Source organism: Rhea pennata, chromosome 2 (assembly GCF_028389875.1).
Source record: "Rhea pennata isolate bPtePen1 chromosome 2, bPtePen1.pri, whole genome shotgun sequence".
Lineage (NCBI taxonomy): Eukaryota > Metazoa > Chordata > Aves > Rheiformes > Rheidae > Rhea > Rhea pennata.
The window spans coordinates 28,863,436-28,887,598 of record NC_084664.1 but is presented as its reverse complement, the minus strand read 5'-3'; the positions used below and the strand labels follow the sequence as shown (position 1 = coordinate 28,887,598).

The 24,163-nt window shown below is 35.4% G+C and overlaps 1 protein-coding gene across 4 annotated transcripts in view; it reads right to left on the bottom strand.

The window, feature by feature from the left end:
* Positions 1 to 794: 794 nt before the first annotated feature.
* GLCCI1 (glucocorticoid induced 1) overlaps positions 795 to 24,163 on the bottom strand; it is a 57,035-nt gene continuing 33,666 nt past the window's right edge. The window contains exons 4-8 of one of the 4 annotated variants that reach the window (XM_062569169.1): positions 21,296 to 21,412; positions 17,801 to 17,953; positions 10,890 to 11,100; positions 4,747 to 4,867; positions 795 to 3,681 (exon numbers count right to left, since the gene is read on the bottom strand). In XM_062569169.1, the coding sequence (XP_062425153.1) occupies positions 3,336 to 3,681; positions 4,747 to 4,867; positions 10,890 to 11,100; positions 17,801 to 17,953; positions 21,296 to 21,412 (948 nt within the window). In that variant the 3' untranslated portion in view covers positions 795 to 3,335. The remainder of the gene's footprint in view (positions 3,682 to 4,746; positions 4,868 to 10,889; positions 11,101 to 17,800; positions 17,954 to 21,295; positions 21,413 to 24,163) is intronic. The other 3 variants (XM_062569170.1, XM_062569171.1, XM_062569172.1) reach the window with 3 other exon arrangements.

Below are 24,163 nucleotides of genomic sequence, written 5' to 3'. Positions count from 1 at the left end.
ACCTTTGCAGCCCCAGACTTACGGTATTTAAGTTTCAGTTAATGTTTTCAACACAGTCACAGGGGAAACTATAATCTTTGGGGTGCAGAAAACCTATTTTCCATTTAGTGATAAGTTTTAAACTCTTTTTACTGGTTAAGAGCACTTATTGCAATAGCGCTCTTCAGTAAACACTGACTTTGGAGGATTTACATGTATTTAAAAAACTATTCTTTCTTCCTCTCTCTTCCTCACCTCCTTATCTGGAAAAAAAAAATTTGCAAGTCAAATGACAATCATTTGACTCACAACAACACGAAACCAAGACTGTCAGTAGATCTATACCACATCCTTTAGTTTCACACAGTGAAACATCTAATGGCTTTCAATTCTGAGCAGATAATGCTGAAACTGGGCATACCACAAAGCACAGCAGTGGATATGCATTTTTAAATAATGTCTAACTGATTTTTTTTTCCTATTTTCTGAAGAGAAAAAACTCATTATGTGTAGAAACAATATTACACTATTTTTAGCATGTTTAGCAATTTTTGCATCCTAGAACATGGTGTTATGCAAGAATCAATAGATGTAAGTTTAGGAGACATAGCATACTAATCATAAAGATACATGGTTAACATTATTCTAGATGTAAATTTGGACAATATTAAACTTTAATCTCATTCTATGGTGTTTCATACACAGTTTCCAAAACAAATATATGAACCATTGCTTTTGTGTGCCCCACCACCACTTTTTTTTTTTTTTTTTTTTTTTTTTTTTTACTAATAACTTTTATTTAAATAAAACACAGGAACTTCTATACTGAAAAAATACAAAACAAAAGCCACACTCTCCTTGTGTAAAGCAATATTGTGTGATAACTTGAATACCGTTCAGCACAGTGGCTAGAAATAACAGTACAACTATGTACAAAACTTTAAACAATATTTGACAATTTTCTACAGCTGGATGTAGAATACAATTGAGATAGACAACTGCTGGGAAATTTACATGGCAAAGCATTAGCTTTAACACATTTGGTTCAAAACCTTCAAACCTGCTAAGAACAAATGTGCAATATAATTAATATTTAGTTTCTCATGGAAAAATAAAAAGAACATGTCATGGCATTGCAAATATTGTACAGAGTTCATCACTGATCTAAAAACCACTCATCATATTCCCCTGGTAAGCTAAGACCAGTAACTGAGACTACAGTTTCTTATCTGGACATAACCAGAGCATAAAAAGGTCATCATACTGCAATGTTAATCTAGAAGGTAAAATATCAAAAGGAAATGATACTTACATCACACGTACTTTCTCCCCTTTATCTTCAGTCTATAAAATATATAGTGTTTTCACCTAGGCCTGAGATTAGTAGGGTTAAAGATGGCTGTTGTGTTTCAAGAAGTTTTTCATATGAAAATGGTTAGAGACAGACCTCTCTCTCCTTACACATCTTCTGCAAGGGGAGTCAAAAAAACCCAGTAACTTTTACAGGCTGCAAATTCCACCTTGTAAGACAGTATCAATGAAATCTTCGTAATAAAAAGGAAACTATGCTTCGTCACCTCCAAAGAAAACACATATTTAGTGAACAGTTATTGGTGGCTTACTCTCACCCCCCCCCCAACCTCATCTTCAAAAGAAAAAAAATAATGGAGTGAGTTTAAATTCTCAGTAGCTGCAGGCTACTAATCTCCTCAATTCCTGGAAAAGGTGAACCTTATTCTCTTAGGAGCAGACAGCATAAATGTAGTTCCACTGAGCTGAAAGCAATGGAGCAAGAACATCAAGTTTATTTTGCCTCTGGGGTCCTCTTTGTATCACAGGAAATTATCTCTGAAAGCAATGCTCTTGTTGTTCCAGTACAATAGAAGAGCACTACTAAACAGTTCTTGCCATGTACTATTTTGAGAAAGTGTCCAGTCTGCAAAACCAGGATTATTTTACCAGTTTTTTTTTATTCACATTTAAGGAGGGGGGAAAAAAACACTTTTACACACACAACTTAAGTAACTGAAAGTTATGGGAGAAACTTTGATTAAGTAACATGAACTTAAAACTATTGTTTTCCCCACCCCTCTTTAAAACACCCACTTGCTACTTTTGGACTTAAATCCAAAACACAATTGCTCACTACATAAATAAAATGCTGCTCATCTAACACTGCTTAACAAAATCTGAAAACCTATTTCCAACCAGCAAATGAATGAACATTTCCAAAAGAGAAACTAAACATTAATTTGACTTTTAGTCGGTAACAGTAGCATTTCACATCCTTAACTGCCAACAAAAACATGAGAGGAAATCCCCATCGCCCCCTGTGAAACCTGAAAGAATTTGTGTAGTTGAACAAAAACATTCTTGTCTTTCAAAATCCTTTCACGCACAACATGGAATGTTTCTCATGTACAGCCTAGTACTGAACACTATTTGCAACAGTTTAACAGTCATTAACTGAGCAACACCTGAAACCTTTAAATGCCACATTTTACATATATTGAAATGACAGTAAATGCAACAGTTGTTTTACTTGTAAGCACATGACAAAGTGATATACATCACAGATTTGCTGGTTCTCCTCATGTTCACCCATGTCCAGGGTCACCATAGACCTGGATCTGAATGCACTTATTCCAAGAAAGTGGAATGTGAAGAGGAAATATTAATGCATAAAATAAGGAAAGGCAAAAGAGTGATGTTCCCTCTTTAGCTTTGTAGCTGTAAAATATTTTATATTCCAATATGATATACATTCCAAGTTACCTGAGTTTACACTTCGAGAGAAGTACCTGAAGCTAGGCCATAGGGTGGGCACTGTGCAACTGTTGTGGCCATTTTTTTTCTTTTTTTTTTCTTTCTTTTTTTTTCTTTTTTTTCTTTTTTGCATTGTGTGTATTACAGAAGTTAGAAACAAACACCTGGATCAATTGTAAACATAATCCTGAAGTACAGTATTTTCCATAGGACACAACACAGCAAGACATTTTCTATTCAGACAGGCAACTTTTATATATATATATAGAGAGAGAGAGCGAGCTTATTTATACTGTAGAATCAGAAACAGAACACAGGACACAGTACTAATCTGGTCAAACATACTATGAAATGCATAGTCTCCACTTAAAATGCTTAATGATATATGGATTCTGCAAGCATGACTGCTTTTTCACAAAAGAAAAATGCTGAATATGAATTCTGTCCCTGCCAAGAACAGTGTAGAGATATTTTTTAGAATGCTGATAAGTATTCTGTTTTGTTCTGAAAGGTTGCCACCTCATGCAGATGTATCTGAACTATGATCTCCTCAATCCTCCTTTCAGGGCAGAGGCCTGCTCCACCTTGGTCTAGATTAACACATAGCTCTGAGGAGAGGAATGCTCTTCAGTCTGAATTTCTTGCAAAAGCGACTGCTGCTGTTGGGATGGTTGTACCGAGACCTCTGTAGAGTCCATTGTGCTGGTGTCATCTGACAGAGATGAGAAAGAGACCCGAGTCGAAAGCTGCTCAACAGTCAGAGTGCTCAAAGCTGTGCTTTGACCAGAGTTTGGAGAGTTCTTCAGTGTCAGGTCTGAAGCAGGAAGTAGGGGGCCCAGAAGTTTTACAGGACAGAAAGCTGATCCGGTTGGGATGAAATTAACCTTGTTTTTGTCAGGACATGAAAAGAGAGGGGCTGAGACAGGCTGACGAGACCTACAAGAAGAAAAAAATATTATGTATCTGACCACTCAAAAATGTTTTATGTGCAATGAACTTTGTGGTTCTACAAGTTGCTAAAATGTGAATGACAAGGAATGGGATTAATTGGACGGAGGGGCAAACATCTTCCATATTGGTAGTCAGCTAACTGATCCACAGCATTAAAAATAGTACTGTCACAAAAATGACTTGATAATTACTGGATAAACATGCAACTTTCAGCAAAAAAAAAAAAAAAAAAAAAAAATCTGCAGTACATATGCACACAAAAAAATGCCACGGTAATTTGGAATGACACAAATTTTTCTTTAATGAAAATACTGCAGCAACAACACAGGCATATTAAATCCCTTTGAGAAATTCAGTGAAATAGACTTCTCATTTCCTATATTCTGTAATTTGTCTGGAGGCTTCCTCCACAACCCAACTTTGCTCCTTCAACATCCAGCAGGCAATGAATGCTATTAGAGCAAGAAATGTGCCCTCCTCAATCCTTTCATCCACAGGGGCTATGCATGCAACCTCGACAGCACGTGCTCAAATATTGCTGGTTCCAGGGAAAAAGACACGACGTCCAAGAGTTTAATTTCTGATCTCTTGCTCAACAGCAAAACTACTGAGCAAAGCCTATGCCATACTACCATCCACAATCACTTTATATAGGTTTAATTTCATTTTACATATTTTTGTATGTATCAAAACATAACCTGTGCTTGAAACTGATAAAGTATGACAAGGAGAATTTTTGTTTTAAGCCATGAACATTTACACAAGTTAATAAAAAGGTTTATAAATGCTTAGGAAATTAAATGTACCTTATCTTTTCTGCTTGGATTTTTGTTGCCTTTTATAAATGCACAAAAAGAGTTCAATCATAAAAGACTCCATTTCCTCTTCAAACCAACGTGAACACTTCAACTTCTCTTCTGTACAAACTAAGAATAGTTTGCTCCTGAAAAACTCATCAGCTGGAATAGTTTATTCATCTGCAGTTGAATAGGCTCAGTAAAAAGGTTTACTGCTTTGCAGATACCAGCTGATATAAAAGGCATTACTTACGACATTTCCTCAAAGACCTTCACTCGCTCACATCCCTCTGGGGGCTCTCGTTTGAACATGTAGCTGTTGTTTGGTTTGGGAGATGAGGCATACTTGGGCAACGGTGAGCTACTCCCACTGTCTGAAAATTTAAAGCAGTTATATTACTAGAGATTGAGAGTGCTTTTTAATTAAATTTGATTTCCAAACAAGATGCCTTTTTCACAATTTAGCCACTATGCTGGTTTGCTTCTACCACAACGCTTCCTTTATTGTAGGCTATTTCTAACACCCTTGTATAGCACATTTCTTCAGAATACAAGCCTCAGTGCAGTAGTAATCTATCATATAACAACACATAACAGGAGGTTATTTTTATCCAGAACACTGCAATTGGAATAAAGCAGAGCTATAATCCTGGAAACAAGCAAGTTCTTTATTATGTATTTCAAAAAAAATCATAAATCAACAGGATAATATGCATAATACATGCAGAAGAATTATGAGTGGTAATGATAACATGCCTTCTCACTGTATAAACACAGATACTGAAAATGTGCATATACAGCATATTGCTTATTTTAAAACATAATTCTTCACAGTAATATGGACCTCATTAGCCTCATAAACAGCTCAGAAGTTGAAAAAAAAATATGTTTGTAATACAGGTACTAATACCCCATCATTACAATGTCCTACCTTATTTGCTTCACAATTTAGCTGTTTTAGTATTCAAAATAAAAAACAACTTCCACTATTCGATTCTCTCATCATTACTAACTATATAGTATATAGCTATTAAAGATATTTTTGACAAGCTCTAACTGTCTGGGCGTATTTTACAGATGACTACTAGGCATACATGGAATTAAAGGCATTACAATCTATGAGAAAAAACAATAGGCAGATTTCTTTGTACTTTCTGGCAAATTAGTAAGAGATAAACTCAACTTTGGCAGTGTCAAAAGCACAAAATTTTGAAAACTTAGGACACTGAAAGCTTTCACTTTAAACAAAAAATGAAACATCTTTCTTCTCATCTTGGCCACATGCAACTCAATGCTTTGAAAAAATAAAGTATGAAATAATTACTCACAGAAATTTAGCATTTATGGCCTTTACCTTTGCAAAAAGAAGTGCCTAAGGCATATTAATATTAATTATCAATTTTTATTTATTAATAATATTAATGACCCCCATTCTCTCTGCTCAGGTTTACAATTAAGTAAAGTTAAACATCAAGTTTAAAGAGGATGTAAACTTACAAATGCATCTAATTTGGCGAGAAATAACTGTTGTTGCTTTACTGCTTCTGAATCTTTATGCCAATTTTGAGTATCTTACCATTTTTAATTCAAATATCCTTCTTCACTCTGTTGCGGTTTGTGTGTGCCTTTTCAGTAACAGTGGAAAACCAACCAGCTGGTGTTCCAAGTAAGAAGCTTCAAGTGTTATGATCTAGATTTGCACAAGCAGTCCAAAATTCCTTTAAAAGCTAGCTAACAGTAACTACATAATCACTTGTATAACCATGACTCAAATACTGAGGCTGATCGTTAGAGGTTTTGATACATTAGTATTTCCACTTAGATGACACCATCAACTCAAATGCCACACTTCCCTTTGAAGATTTACTATGACAGATATGAAAAAAATACTTCAGAAATGTATTGATTCTTCTTCTCTTTCTTGATGTATAGTGAACCCAGAACTTTTATGTACAGAATTTTAGGTGTTAACTGCACAAAGACAGAAGAAGCTTAGAGACAGCATCAGGTATTTATTGCACTAAGAGCATGACGGTCCTTCTGGAATCTTTCCACTACTGGCTCACATAGCTCATTCCAAATATAAAAATCATTAACAGAGTCCAGACAGTTTGTTTCCCCCTTTCTAATATTTAAAATTGAAGACCCAGGATTCTATTTAAAACCTCTGAGATACAAAATGTGCTACTGCTCATTCTACCACATTAATGGAAAACCGTGCAAGTACATCCAAGGAAAGAATCAAAGCAAATTCGAAGTTAAGTCAGTTTTTGGACGATTTAGAGTCTTGTCTAGCCAGGTCAGCGTTCAATCAAGTTCTTGGTTTACTTGGATCTGTCTGGCTGAAAATTTCTGTAATAGGACTGTAGTTAAACAAATTTTTAAAAATTATGCAATGTAATTTGATCAGATCTGTTTCTCCCTTTCTCTCCCCCTGCTTTTTAAAGCTTACTTAAGTTGTTAACTTTTCATTTTGACCAAACACACACTACACTGCTATTTGAAAAATACTTATGGTTATTCAGAGGCTCGCATGTATAAGCTTAGTATTACTCATCCATTTAGAGCACTGGGGCTAGAATGGAAGCATACTGGAAAAACATGTCACTATTTAAACTGGTAAGAAGCGCTTATTTACAGTGTAAGCAGGTCTCCAGTTGTGTGAGTATCCTGTAAGCTGTTAACTGCCAAACTTCAATATTAAGAATCCTTAATAACACTGCAAACATTCATTTTCAAGCATGGCTATTAACACATTCATTTACTTTCTCAGAGGCTGAAACGCGTGGTCTTTCATATTAAAGGACCCTATTTATCTTCCACTCTTCCACCAGCAGGGTATGCCCTGTTGGCATATTTCAACACACTAATCTAATTTCAAAGATGACCATGATTGAAGATTAACAGATGTAACCCTTAAAATAAATTTGTTACCCTAATCACATGGAAGAAATTCATGGAATCTTACTGTACTATACAATTTCTAAACATATTTATTTAAAATTGATATATTGTTTAGAAAGTGTTTCAGATTGCAATTAAACACTGAACAACACTATTTTAGCTAACAGATGTAATATCACAAATTTTAACTTGCATATATTATAACAACACAAAGAGAGTAAAGGATAATATGTAAAACAATTTGAGTGACATAACTTAAAGGAGAAAAGAAACTTTGTCAATGAAACTTGAGATTTGTTTTGATGTATTCAGAAAGATTTTACAGTTCAAAATGCTTTCGTCTCTGAAGACTCTGAAGACTTCATATACAATTTTCATTTGAAAAACTAGGAATCAAATACCAGAAAGTTAAAAAGTATCTTTGATCCAAGAGACCTCCATCAACAAGTTGCTTGTACACCCTGCTAGCAACAGCAGGAATGCACAATACTAAACAAAAGTACTTAAGTCAAAATCCCTGAAAAACAAGTTATGCTGTTTTCGTATGAAAAAATGAACTTAATCTGCTTATACCTGGGGATCTACTTGAACTTTGCATCTGTCACAGTTCTAAGTATGCTAGGTAGGCAACGCTCAAAATTATTGCTTAATGGATCAGAATGATGTAAAATGGATCTAGTGAAACTGGTGGCTTTAATGCAGCAAGGCAGTCACTTACCTTGCAACGGGCTGTACTTGAAAACAAAAGCGTAATACCCACTGCCATTAAAGTACCTTGTCTCCTGCCCTTCCCTCTCTGTTCCAGTCAATACTGTTTAGAATCACTACTCAGATATTACTCAGATATACTCAGAGCAGTATTACGATCCTTTTCTGAAACTTAGCTTTCACTTTCTTCTAAAAAAAATTCAATAAATTTAGCAGCTTCTTGCAGAAATGTAAAGCAAACAGCTGATATAGTCCAAAGAGCAGCTGTGAGGGCCTCAGGCCAAAACACAGCTTTGCACAAGAAATAAAAGATGCTTTAGAAATGTAAAGCAGTGCTGTGTCTGTGCAGAGTGCTGGCTCCTCTCACTGCTCCTGTGTCTCAATCAAACTACTAACCTCCATTTCCTATTCAGAAACACACTCAGGAGCATTTATAAAGCTGATAATTGTATTTTCCTCTTCACTGGAATAACTTACGTAAATTTACTGTTTAAAAGAAATACAATTCAAATGTGAGAAAAATCAGTAAGATATTTTCTTGTTTTTAAAATGTCTACATTTGGTTATCTGCAAAAATATATTTTTCAAAACTTAATAGGCCTTACAGCAAACTCCTCACAACAGTTACATTCTAGCATCACAGAACTGTCAAAAAAGAACACGTGAAAAAATGAGTTTTGTTTTATAAAGCAATGAACATCAAGAGATCTTACTAAATTGTCTCGCTCAAAGTGCTCTATACTCTTTTAATTTCTATCTATATCCCTCATTTATCTATAATTCAAGTACTCTGACAGAGGGATAAAACATTTTTATTCAGAACCACCAGCTTATGTGATCATAGTGATCTAGGAGTAAAAGGTGCCTTTCTGGATACAGATCCACATTTACAGCCTCTGAGCTGATTACTTCAGGTGTTAGAAATTTGCTACATGTTTTTCTAGTTTTTACCTTGTCCTTAAAGAACAAGGTTGTGATGATCAAGCTTTTATTTTTCATAAACACAATATTAAATATCTTAAGAAATACTTAAACTAATTTAAAAATATGATTGTTAACTTTACAAAGCTGGTTAGTTATCACTACCATCTCTACTGCTACTAGTAAGCAGATTTTTGATATAGTGATAGCATTTAAGCCAGTTTTAAGACCAAAATCCACAAACAAACATCTATTCACTCCAAGTAGTGGTTTAAAAAGCCAAGACAGAAGATATGATCCTTGAAAAGCAATAAAAAGATTAGAGGCAATATTCCAAACTGTCTTCACTCGCTACTGCCAATAAAATACTGCTGAAAATTCCAGGTATTGTGGCACTGAAATTAAGCACCAACTGCAAAAAGATCTACTAATTTTCTTTGCACTTCCTTACTTTTTAACATATATTTGTTATTAAAAGAGACATGAACAAATTTACCAGTCAATTAAGAATATCCCCATGTGCTAGCACTTAAGTGGATGTCTACAGTGATTCAGTCTTGCAACAGGACACAATTCACATGCACTCTGTTAGTTAAAAAAAAAAAAAAAAGAAAAAAAAAAGTAGGAGGGGAAAAGCTAAAATTCCTGTTATTTTGGAAGCATGGTTATTTATCATGTGAGGCTAAGTGTTATACTTTTAAAATGGTTAATTTAATTCTCCCTTTCCCCAAAGTTTTAGGATTTGGGTGATTTTTTTTTATTATTATTATCTGCTTACTTCCAAATCTAAAATGGGAAGACAATACTTTTCAGAAACAAAGAAAAGTTATTTCTTTCCCTGTTCCCCAACCTTATTCCCTTCAGATTACATGGAATTAAGATTACTTTAAGAATATAGGATTAAGGAAAAAAAAAATCACAGAAAAATGTTCGTATCTTAATCCTGTCCTCAAAAAAACTGTTTAGTTTGTGCTTAGCTTATTAGTAACTCCATGCTAAATCTAAAACTTAGAAGTTCTCTTTTCCTCTGTGAAATTTACTATTCTTAGCTTGCAATTTTCTCCCAAATCCTGCATTCCTCCAAACTAACATTCACATTTCTAGTTGATACAAAGATTTAAATCTAGTCAACCAGAAGCCCAAGAACAAATTAACTAATAAGAAGAGTTGTCCAAAAATCAGTCTTTTTATAGTTGTGGTTATATTTTTGTTCTGCATGTCTTACCCACAAATTAACTCTTTTAAATAGTGAAACTCCAATTTACCTTCTGAAAAACTAAACTACTTTTTGTGAGATTACAAAAAAAATGCAGGATATCGATATATAAACATAAATTATTCAAAAATTTTGGTTTGTTATGCAACATAGCACAAACAGTTATTTCTCCATCAGATTGTTCAAACTCATATCAGAGTTCCTCACCAAATAGCTTATAGTGCAGTGCGAAAGGTAATGAGCAGAGTACTTTCAAATCAGTTCAGTCATTTACTAATTCACCATTTTGCTCAGCAGGTAACTCACCCATGATGAATACATATTCTACCACAAACCTTCTGTAAACCTTTTTTTAAACATGAACGTGTTACTGTCTGAATTCTTCACATCAGAATCTTCACAAATAGTTAGGACTGTTTGCTGTGCTCCTCTGACGTATTTATGGAAGATGTTTGTGAAGTTTCACAAACAAGAGGGAAAAAGATATGTAAACAAACAAAACCAATTTTGAGATAAATCTTCAATCCCTCCACAACAATCAAATCAAAACAGAAACAAAAACTGATGTAATGAGTAAAATGAAGGTTGTTGTAAAAGCAGGACATCACATGCCTCCCATACATAATGGTGGACCATTCTACTCTCACCTTTATCACGGTCATAGAGCAAATCTTCTGTTGAACAAGGACTCCCATCCTGAGATTCAGGAGGGCAAAAGGGAGACACACATGGTGAATGACTGCTGCAGCTGCTACTGCGCTCTTGGACAGATGGAGTCTGAGTGTCAATGCTTCGTGTACTACTACTACGATAATGAGCAGGTAACGGGGCCCTTCGACCATCAGGGATATCCAACGGCTGCAAGAGAAACAAGTAATTCAGGTTATGGAGAAAAGATCTAATTCCTAAGCAATGTCAGTCTGTAGCACTCAAAACTGAAGCAGCAAGGCAAGGATTTAAGAACAGCAAACAAACCATTTTTGAAAAAAAAAAAAAAAAAACAGCTTTTATACAATAAAAAAAATACAATGTACCATGGAAACAATATATATTAATTCCACTGAATTCTGGGACAATGTGCAGATAGTCCAAGCCAACTGTAAATACAATTATATTATCTTACACAAAGTTAATAACAGAATGTACTTCAACATTTATGTGCACTTGCTAGCATTATGCTGATACTTCATTACTTTGATACTGATAATCTCTAATTATACTTAGTAGTACAATTTTCAGTAAAGGTCACTGTTGTTATAAAGGAAGAACAAGTACCCTGAAAGAGTTCACATTTGGATAAAAGGAAAAGCATAAAACGTCAACCACAATAGCATATTATTGCCATAATAATGAACTGAATTAAAATTAAAAATGAAAGTGTCCAAGTTTTCCTAGTAAATCATAAAGGTCTGGCACAACACTACCTCCCATCCTTCTCTTTAGGTGACCTCTGACAACACAGGAACTAAGTAGGAGATGCACAGCCTTATACAAGGTTCACAAGCTCTGACTTGAATCAAAGCCACTAGGCACTGCCTGCTTTTATATCAGTCTACTTGGCAGTGGCCAGAGTGATCTTGCATGCATTTCACAATATACTGCATAGACATGTTCACTGTAGTAGATTGGCACGCTCTACTTACTTGTCCTTTCCCAGTGGAAAACCAGTTTTATGATAAAGACAGTGCTGTTTTAAACATAAAAAACCCATATGACAATTACAGTTTTGTTTAAATGGGGTAAAAACGTCTGCAAGATGTAAATACCAATTTTATCCTCACTTCAATAAGTATAAAATTGGATAGTAGGATAAGTAGGATTGTATAAAAGCCCCATAGAACTGATCAAGTGTTCTACTACAGAACTTTTTTCTTCTTGCTTCACGTGCACACTTTTATTTCCTTGTTTTCCTCCTGCCCATGCACTCCAGAATTGTAAGAGCCTGTCAAGAGCCTAAAATTAAACCCAATACTCCTTTATGAGCAATAAGGACATGAAATATATCGGCCAAAAGTTGCATTCCCCCATTTTCAGCATTTGTCTATCTAGAATACTACCAGATGTTATACAAAGAAGTAGATACAGTAGATCTGGAAGGTCCTCTCCTTCTTATGAGCCTTCCAGTTAATATTATTTCACATCTCAACTAATAGCAAGGAAACACACTAACAAGAGAACCTTATGGTTGCTGTATCAAATGCTTGATAGTTTGGAAACAGCTGTGTGGTCTGTTCCAGCAGTTCAGTTCCCATTACATATGCGTTACAACACAACTACATGTTGCTATTCCCATCACCCCCAACAGGCCATGACTCATGCAATGCACAACATTGACCTGAAGCATTATATCATTTGCTACACAGACAGAAGAGAAGTGGAAAACGAGACTGAGACTGCAGAAAGAAAACAGATGGTCTCCTAACTAGGATAACCAAAAAAACCTGCCATGCAGAACTGCGTTTTTAGCCCTATCTCTGCCACAAAGATTCTATGAGATGCCAAGAAGTTATCTGAACCAATCTTTTTCTTCTGTGGTATCTTTTCTGGATGGCCAATCTATGTAGGACTGATTTGCAAAAGCCCTTAACATTCACAGATGCAGAAGGAAAGTACAGGAGCTGCATTTAAAACTCCTAAAATGGCATGCATATCCTGAGTTACCTGAACAATCACATTATAGAAGCCTGATGGGTTTGTGTTTCTCCATCAAGTGCAAACTGTATCATTGTTGTTCTCACACAGCTGTGGTAAAAGGAGAACAACATTTCAGAGGCACTCATATTATACAGAAGCAAAAACCCATGAAGAAATTCCGATTTCTGACTTCAAAGCAAGGTTAAATACTGAGCCGTAAGATGCACATCTAATAAGGAGAAAACAAAAATACTGTTCATTTAAGTGCATACACTATATTCTGTGTAACAGGTAAAACAAGGATTACAGAGGAAAAAGAATAGAACATGATTGCATAATTAAAGACTTCACAATAACACAGATGTACTTTCACATCTGGAGGAACAATGCAGTGTTATGGACTCAGCAAGAATATCCCAAAACACATACTTCAACTTCCACTGAATTAGAATTTCAGGTATGGAGAGTTATCCATACTTTCACATATCCCTCCAGACATACAAATTAAAAAAAACTAGTATTTATCATTCTTTCCCTCAAGTAACATCTGATATATAGAAACTGACTGCAAATATTTGATTACTGTGTTTATATAGTTACATTTCCCTTCATATTGAATCCAAGTTTTGACCACATGTCCAAAAAAACCTCATGAAAATATCAAGTAAGATTATATTCCACTACTTAGTTTTTAAAGACTTAGGTATTAAACCTGATCAAAAACAAACAAACAACTTTAGAGGTCATTTCCATGAGCCATATCTAAATTCAACTTCAAAAACAGAAGTCCTTACACTCTTAAAATATAAGAAACTGAGTAATTAATTCAGTACAGCTGCTATTAGTTTTCATAGCACTCAATTCATGAAAAATGACTGGAAACTACTCCATTCTGCATATTTTTTTTTTTTCAGAATGATCCAGTTGTGCAGAAGCTTCATGCCAAATGCATGGCTACCAGCCAACCCCTGCAAGACAGTATGTTCTTAGTTATAGTTATATACTTCCCCCCCCCCCCCATCTCCCTGTAAAGTTATGGAAATGATCAATTTGACAACATGCACTTCTCAGTACAGTGTTATATTCACCAGATTCCTTTCAGTATCAATCTTTCTGCTGGGGAATAGAGAGGAGAAAGAAAAAAAGAAAAGACAAAAAAAGAGATCCACCCTACAAATCAGAAGGAATGCTACTAAGATATAATATACCAATGGCAGCCTCAAAAAAATGATCCACTTTTCACAAGTCTTATATTTTTATCTTTTTGATAGGCAACTCCTTGAGAACAGAGCATTTGCTATTTTTTATTTTAAAACTATTCCCTAGACTGGGAACTGCTTTTGCCTTCTAACATCAAGGAAGTAATCAGTGTGTTAGACAAGGTGCCTGTGCAAAAACATATAATGTAACCTGCAGAGACTGCTCCTCGGAAAGAGCACATGAAAAAAAATGTTTTTCAGATGAAGTATATAATGATATAAAGTAAAGATCTCCTGCATCTATGCAAATTAGAACAACAGTATTTTCTAATAGGGACACAAAAACATTATCTCTTTCCAGAAGTGTTGGAAGTTAAAGAAGAAACACATCAATTGTTTTATTTTTAATGTGTAATGGCAAAAACTTCTTCATTACTAATTATTCTTCTATATTTGAAGGAAGTATCAGTTAAAATTTTTTCTAATAGGATATCTATAAATGTGTACGCATCCAATGGCATGGCACTTCTCAGTAGTTTCGTATCATTCTTCCATAACTGGGAACGCCTTCCCCCCACTCCGCACAAGAAGCTGACCATCCTATCATACCAAGATCTCCAACATTTGTGTTGTGGAGTCACTACAGGACTGAGAACAAAAGCCGAAGTCAGAACTTCACAAAAAGCTGATTCCCTTTTACAATTTATAGTGGGAATAGACTACTACAGTTTCCTTGAAAATTAGTCAGCGAATTATAAAACAGGAAGAAAAATATATCTGACCTGTTAACAAATGCATTAGAAGAAGGAATAAACTTTATTAATAAACTAGAGGAAGAAGCTATTTAAAGTCACTCAAAAATACCACTTTTAACTGTTTCACGAAAGAAAATGCAGAAGGTCTTCAGCTAATTAAGCAAGAGGGACAATCTGAAAAAAATATATACACATGCATGGCTAACATGAAAAGAAAGAAATATTTGGAATGTTTGACAACTTATAACTCAACTCTAAATTTATGATCAATTTGATTATTAGAGGAATTAGCTAATGACATTACTGTATCAACTATCTTTGTGAATCACACAAGTAACAAGACTAATATCTGTCAATATAATTTATATTTTTACTAAAAATATTGTAAAAAAAAAAAAAAAAGCAAAGTAGAAAGTTTCCAAAGAACTAACTGTACTAAGACAGAAGAGATATTCCAACTAATTTGTCTTTTAAGAAATGGGATTGCAAAGAATTCAAGTCAACAAAAGGGAAAATAGAAACTATGTAATAATACATCTTAAAAAAATGGCAGTCTAAAAACTAAATCTACTTGATTTACACATCTGAAGATTAAGCAAGAAAGTACAAAACTAGGAGGAAAGTTTTACAGGTTATCAATTGAAATTGGAAGCTAAAAAAAAAAATATTGCCACAAAACTAAATCCACTTTAACCCAAATGCTTTTAATCATCCAAAATATTAGTCTAGTTTAAATACAATGAACAAAGAGACAGGTAAGAGTTCCTTAAAAATATCCATGTTTACATTGAAAAGATATAGCGAGACTGATGGAAAAAGATCCATGAGAAAGACGACTAAAATTTTAAAAATCACTTAGAATAAAATGCATTTTGTTTTATTCAGGAGAGCTCAAACGTGACTAATCAAAGGGAATGAAGAAGTCTGAAAGCTAATAACACATGCCTAAATTTGATTAAAACATTAGGGAATGAACTGCATCTAAAACAGTGAGAAGGATTATTACTTTTAACTATTGTTACATTACTTTTCCCCAAATCTTCCTACAACTTGCTGACAAATGAATATAGATTCACAATAGGGCACAAACTGGACAGATGGACTGATATGAAAATTAAGGTTTAAACATGTGTTGCTAAACTGGGAACCAAACTTGAGAACAGGTTACGAGACACCAGCTGAAAACCTAAACATATAGCAAGCCTGTAAAATAATTTATCCTTACATATCACCCAAAGCAATCAATTACTTTTGATTGCTCTTTTAAAGCACTTCCTAAAAAAACACAGAATGTTACAACTAGAAAGAAGAATGGCAGAAAACTGAAAGACAAACAGATTATTCCACTAGCAGTGGAACTAATGAAGTTTGGTTTCCTATGGTTTATCTTTTGTCTAGTAACTCGTAACCTTTAACCCAGCAAACCCAGCTTCCCCTAGCTAAAAATAAGCTAAATTACTTTATTAGGAAAAAGTTTACTGGCAATAATATTTAGTAAATTACTCTTACTATGATGTTCCATAAGCAAGCTATGAGAAAGCTCAAAGTCAGCAGCAATAGAGGTCTCAGTTCAGATCGCACTAGAACAGACTTCACAGAAATGAGCAGTTACATAGCAGGAAACAAACCTCTGTCCACAAAGATGGACTTGACTTCAAGGACAATCTCTAATTTATGACTTTCTTTTGTGTCTGAAGACTCTCCCCAACTAGATGTTCGGAGGAAGGGTTCCCTATTGCCTTGGCTGCGTAAACTACTGAGCACCTCTGGCCCCCATCCAACAATGCACTTAAGCATGTGCTTAACTGTTTTGTTGGATCAGAGCCAACTAACTTATGAGACTGAGTTCTGCATCCTAAGTAATAAGCTGTTAAGGACAACATTTACAAAGATGATTTGTCTGATAAATGAATACAACATCCTCTAATCGTAAGAGATTACAACCCTAGCAACAGCAACATCAATGGTGGCACTTAATTACATACCTTTCATACTATCTGGGAGACTGCAACAAAGTTTATTGATTATATGCTTTTTTTTAAATACTTATTTTTCTTTATTCTTCTATCAAAATACAGACCCCTTCTACAGGGATGAGATAGCCTTAAGAAAGCATACTTAGCAAAAAAAAAAATCATTTACTATTCCAGTGTTTCATTTTTAAGACTGCTTTGTCCACACAACTAGAGTCTTTGGAGAAGGTAAGAACATTCCAAAGCCTTTTAAGATAACTGCCATAATAAAGAACTTAAAATATCAGGTTTTGAAATCTTAAACCTCTAATTAAAGTTTTATAGTTTATTTGTACATTGATTTGCTTCTACATGACCATTCACAAGATTAGGACCTACATTTTAGAGGAGATTAGAGAAAACAGGAGAGCAGCTTACCCAAAGCAAAAAAATTAATTGGTTATTTAGGAGACAGTGTCTGTAAAACAAATATTTTGAGACTGAAGCATCATCTAAGCTCTCCAATGTTTTTGGCAGGGATTCGAATGTTCTGGTTCTCCCATATAAGCTAGATTCCCTAATTCACCCATATTTCCCATACGGAGATCTCCCATGGCACATCATAGTCTTCTGCTTATGGAAGTAAAGACTGAAACCGGAACATATAGTATAGCATAGGAAACTAACTCTTGTCTAAAAAAAGAATACAAAAATGAAGTAAATGAAGTCATCGCTCAATCTGTGATTATTTAGTCCTGTAGTCTAAAGTATCTGAATTATCAAGCATTTGCATTTCTCAAGAAAAACATTCAAGTTTTCTACAGAAAAGACATTCTAAACAAAGCATGTTTGGCCAGAAGCCCTTTCTTTCTAAAAAAAGGAAAATGAAAACATCAGAACAAATTTCTGAAGCAGTCTTTTAAAGAAAATGATTTGTATTTTCAGCCCTTTGGAAGCATTTCACATGCTTATAGGCTACATACAGAAAGCAACCATAAATACGTTAATATTAACTTACTTTGGATACTTCTTCTTTTCCACTGTTCTCCTTAATGAATACTTTTTCCAATTCAGGGCTTATTCCTTCTACGTTACACGGCACACGTGAAACAGTTGATTTTGGCACTGAAATGTTTGACAGTGGCATAGGGACTGATCTGGAAATAGAAGCCTAGAAGGTAAAGAGTTATGTGGTTTAAAGCTGAAAATGGAGTGATGTGAGAGTCTAAGATCTGTACTAAAGAATCTAAAAATAGTAAATTAAGAAACTTTGTATTAATTTTGCCAGCCAGAAGGCCATCTGCATGCAGCAAGTTCCAATTAAAAAAAATGCTTGCATAAATCAAAAGTCACTTCAACAACCTCTATCTATTAAACTCAGAAGAGGAACTCTATACTAAAAGCATTCTACTACCTTTATTATCAAAAAACAATCAATCCAGACTTACTGAATATAATATATGCAGTGATGGGGAGAAGAGCACACAAAGGGTACTGATTCTGATGGTTTAGCTGTGATCCAAAAGGTGTTTCCCAATATTCCTAAACCTTAACCACTCAACTCAAATATTCCCTTAATGTACTTTTATTCTTTTTTGGTTGAATTCAGTAAAGAAAAATTCATTCTCAACCTCTAATTTCATTAGCTTGTAACGTTTGAGAGTTTTATGTCAAAAGTCCTAAAACAAACCATTTGGAGTTTAAGAATCAAGCATGCAAATAAACGCAAGTGCGATTTTCAGAAAAAAAAACTGTCATAGAGGAGCTCTGTTATTGACAGGAACCATTCGCAATGCATGCACATGCATCTTGTGCTGTCAATCTCAAAAGTTTTATCTTGACAGCATCTACATAGCATGGATGTACCTATGCTGATGCCATGAGTGGTGCTCACCTCCCAGAAATATTTTCCCCTCGTTCTGAGAATCACAGGATGCATAAGACAGCAGACGGTAAAATATACTTGTGGACATCGCTAAAGTTTCAATTACTATAGTAATCAGTATTTTTTTTTTTCCTTTGAGTACTTCCCAAATGAACACGGCAAAATGTGCATTCCACAGTATGGAATTCCAAGGTGTGTGCCACTTAGGTGGAGGCATTTCTCTGAATTTGACAAAAACAGCGCCTGCATGTTGGCTTCCTACAGCAGTACTGACCTGGAAACCTCATTGGCCTTGTTAAAAAAACACCTTCTTGAAAAAAATCACAAAGCTGCACTAGCCAAGACAGAGTGAGCCTCAGTCACTGAAGAATGCTACTCCAAAGCATTACGGGTTAAGGATCTTAGATGGATTTCTGTCTGTGTAAAAGACCGTTTTAACTATTACCATAAACAGTGGCAAAGATACATGCAACAGTTTGCTTTGAGATGGAAATCAGAACCCTTTTCTATATAGAATGCAGTGAATCTTTTGCTATAGAGGAGTAAGATTTTCAGGAAGAATATCGAAGAATAGGCATACTGGCTCAGGTAGAATTCCTCAGATAGCTTCATCACGAGTTTATGTTTTATCCACAATGAGATTTTTTCCAAATAGAAGAAAGAATATGAAGGATCTGCTACCATAGCTCAAGCTTTTATCTTCTTTCCGAAACACAACCTATCTAAAAAGGCTGTCAAAAAATACAGTGGCAGAGTTAACAGATTTCAGTAGTTCAAATCATGGCCTACTAGTAATACGGGAAGCAAGTTTAGGATCCACCATAGGATGAAACTTAATCATGACTCTGATCAGGTCTGCATTGTCAAATGAGGAAAGATTAACTGCTTTCCACAAGTGGCTTAAGGTTCACAAAGTCACTGACTGAACCTTGCCTGAGGTTTTGAATTCCATTGGTAGTTTATAATTGGTGGAATAGACACCTTGTGGGGGATCTTCCATCGTACCTTGCTTCATTTGACCAAATTATCCAAATTTGGATAATTTATCCAGTAATTTATCCAAAACTATTCCTCAAACATCAGCATTGTCCTAATGGGAAAGATGCAGGTAGTCTCAGAGGACAGGCAAACTCTTATAACTTTGTGATATGTGAAAAGGACTTGAGAAAAAAAAAATCGTCTTAGCTACGGTAGTGCTAAAAAAATCCCAGCTATATTAAAATCTGCCTAGACTTCCACATCACTTTGAAAAATAAGTAGGCAATAAGAAAAATGTAAACAGGTGTTATCACACTAGGAGCTTCAGAGAGGTTAAGAGATTTTAATGTCCCATTCTTGGTTCAGGGAAAGATGTGTCCTGAGAGTGTCTGCCCAGGTACTCTGAAGGCTTGAGAACACTCAGTAGAAGATAGGTCAAATCCATAGACTGACTGCTGGAAAGAAGTCGTGTTATGACACTGACATAGTATTAGAATGGTCATGAACATAATCCAGAGATATGTATCCTAAAATCTGTCTTTCATAATGTCTAATTGAGTTTTTACACTGAGTGTCTGGAAAAAGAACAGCCTAGTGAAGATGGCAATTCTTTACATCCATTCAATATGACGGAATCAACAAACACTGTAGCACAGCAATGGTGTTTCAGCTCAAGTAAGCCACTGCTACCACAGAGACCTATGTGAAGGCTATCAGCCTAGAGGACAGAATCTTTTATTAATGATGATTCTGGACTACTATAACAGTCAATAGGTATGTCCTAGGCAAAATCACGATGAAAAGGATTTGCATCCTGAAGTGAAAGACAAACTAACAAGCCCTGTAATTCTAGTGATTGGGTTGCTGTGACAAACATTATCTGGATTTCAGCTAAGTTTAAATTTGAGATGAATTATCACCCTCTTTTAGCAGTTTTCCTGGATGTTATGTGGAAATTGCCTCTATGGCGAGTAAGTCATAGTTGGCTAGTAAGCCAAGTATCAGAAAGATTCTGGAAATAGCAAAGGAAAATGAGGTCTTCTCTCAAATTGCTGGCAATTACTGTCTTTATCTGACCAGTTGATGGTAAGGTGAATTACAGGTCTGTCTGTAACAAGCCAATTAGTTCCAGAAAGACAGAAAACTGATTTCTTGATTTCTGTAATCTTAATGATACAAGTACCTTTTAACAGGTCCCATTCAAAGTTCTACTTACTGCTCGAAGACTGATCATTTGTTGGGCTGCCAATCCAGATTGTTTACCCCGATGGTTTTGTCTTTTTTTAACAGCTCAGGTGAAATTCGGTGGCAAAATAAACAACTACCTTCCAAAGAAGCAGAAACTTTTGAAAGTGCTACCACAAAAATCAGTCTGCGAAGCAAGTACGTATTCCAGGAAAACAGTCTTATTTCGACATGCTCAGAGTTTTTACAGCATCTTAATATATTTTAGTTCCTATCCTGCTGCAACCTTTCTTTCATTATATGTTGACCATCAGATAAAATTCAGTGTAGCTGCAACAGTATCAGGTTGTTAAGCATTTCAATATAACAAAAAAAACCACAGAAGAATGGTAGGAAGAAACAGCAGGCCATTCACTTAGCGCTGATAAGAAAAGAGGCTGTTAATATAAACAGCTATCTACTTACCTGAGTCTGACTGATTGCTATATGGTTGCCATGGAGAGGTGACTGACGTTCTTTCTCTTTACTGTGACGACTACTTTGCTTACTGCGCTGAAGTTGCTGCCTCAGTTTGGCAATCTGCTGGAAAGTAGTTCAGGTGAAGTGATAATGAGTTATGAAATCGATAACTGCTCATATCTTTCCTTATAAAATAAATCAGATGTTTTAAGTCCTCTTTAGAGGATTTTACAAGCACATTGGATTGTTTTCCCTTTGAAGCCTGGGCATTAAACCTTCTGTCTGCTTATTTGATTCTTCTTCCAAAGTATCTGCCCTATTTATCAACCTGAATATGACAGCAGGCATAGTTTAATTACTATATTGCCTCATTTACAAATCAAGACCATAATAACAGATGCAAACAGAACTAGTTCTTCCTGACAATTTGCAGGAAATTTTGGCCTGGGGATGAGGGACCATGAACCCTACAGTTTAATTTCTTTAATCTTAAATAGAACTTATGCTGCCCAGTGATAATTCATTATAAAAGCAAAAGAGCCTTCACAAACAACTGGCAACCAATATGCATTGCTTTATCTTGGAGAACTTATTTTACACATTTAATAGCATTTCCCTGCAGGCTGAATTATCACAAATTCCTTCAGGCAGACAAAAATATCTTTTCTGCTGTCTGCTGCAAAGATTAATCAAAAGATACATTTTTTTAAAGGTCAAATGCAACAGAAGCCAAAGAACTTCATTCAGAATACCCCCTCTTCATAGAATCAGTAAGGTTGGAAGGGACCTCTGGAGATCACCTAGAACATGTTAGCCAGGGTTGCATCCAGGCAGGCCTTGAATATCTCCAGAGAAGGAGACTCCACAACCTCTCTGGGCAACCTGGTCCAGGGCTCAGTCACTCTCACAGTGAAGGTATTCCCCTTCATGTTCAGGCAGAACCTCCTGTGCTTCAATTTCTGCACATTGCCTCTTGTCCTGTCACATGGGACCCTTATTTATTCCTCCTCAATAATTTCTACATGAAAGAGTATTTACCTATATAAGCCTTTTCTGAGAAGCTTAGGTTGCATGTGAATTTATGTTACAGGTACAGACACTTCCTTAAGACTATACACATTTCTCATTTGTGTTCAGGTCTCACTCTCCTTAATGATCAGCACACTGGCATGTAAGGCAGAGCATGCATGGCTCCATTTTATTTTTAATTTAGCTGTAGTTGGAATTAAAGACCTGAAGGCTGATCAGGGAGAAGTGAATCACATGGAATTCATATTTCAAAGGACTTCACGAAATTGAAAGTAATCTCTCCTTCCAAGTGATGGCCTAAAAGTACGTTCACTCAGTAGTTAACTTCCAAGTAGATAAATATATCACTAATACCCTTGCAAAGCAACTATGCGGTAAAAAACCATTCCGTATCACTCTTCACAGTTCAGAGATGACAGTGCTTCATGAAAAAGTTTGGATGGAGCTTAGGTCCAGGTTGTGGACTTTTCTCAGTGATGTTTCTGCTACTACTCACAGAGAAAGGATCCACCTTAGTGACTTCATATAAAGTCTTGCCACATCTTATTATCCATTTTCAAAGAGTTGCTACTCAGAAATGGTTAAATCCTTTGCATCTGTCAACAATGGACAAATAGTTTAGATTTCCAGAAGTGCCTGAGCGTACAATCCATGAAGACAGAGCCCTCTTGTGACTGTCTAAATCAGAAAAGCCATATTTAGAGAAATGTGAGACGATCTCTTGACTAAAGGTGCAACTCGGACACTACGTTGGAAAAAAATCTGAAGGAATCTGAATAGATACCTTATCACTGCAGAGAAAAATTTATCCAGAAACTTCCCCACTCATCCTGCAGAAGCAATGGCAATTAGGAAACTTAGTTCTGCAGAAGCAAGTAAAACTAGTTTTAAAAAGAAAATGTAAAAATTCATACACATCTACCAGAATTTAAATATAAAATATTGGAGAAGGGGGGAGAATAGGGAAAATACCTTTATTTTCCTCTAAAAACAGAGCAAGAAAAAAATAAGGCCCAAACCAGGAAACAGCGGTGAACTGAAATGGATGCTACATGAATCTTTGCTGCTAATTAGAAAGCAAGAAAACCAGGCAAGGAAAGTGCTGTACAAAAATCTTTCATTTCTGCTGCATTTCCTTGACACTGTGCACTTCTTTCTATATAAAAACTAACCTATTTTTATTCAAATGAAACCTAGCTTTCTGAGTACACCTGAGGAGTATACTATAGAAAAGATCCATATAAATCCACTCCAAAGCTCTGACTCAGAGTCCTGTTGCAAACAGCTTGCAAACCTTTAAAAGAACATAGCCTCTCACTGTAAAATTTGAACAGTGAAAGCATTAAATGGCAAAAAAGGAACTGGTAAAAAATGGTTTTGCCCATTTGCTTCCATGTTTAGACACACTCTAAAAAAGTGAGCATTTCTAACAGGCAGAAGGTAACTGTGCTAGTTTCCTAGAAAATTTATTTTCACCTTCTTCCTAAGAAGCAGACATGCAACCAGAGCATCAAGCACTAACTAAAATAAGCTGCTGACACATAAGTAGTACACTGATCCTGCCAAAGCAGATATAATTTGTGTAATAAGCAGGGAGACTGAAATGAGTGCCTTTATGGCCCCCGTTTTACCTATTTTTTTTTTTTTTGAAAGAAAAAGTAGATCCTCTCTCTTGGGCACTCAGCTGGTGCAACTAATACAAGTTAGGGAACTTGCAATCAGTGCCAAGTGATTGGTACTATGAAGAACATGTACTTGAAGATTTAAGTACTACTGTGGTGTAGATGCACTTTGACAGTGAACTCCATTCAGTGCAGAAGACAAGTGCTAGAGGGCACTAGAAGT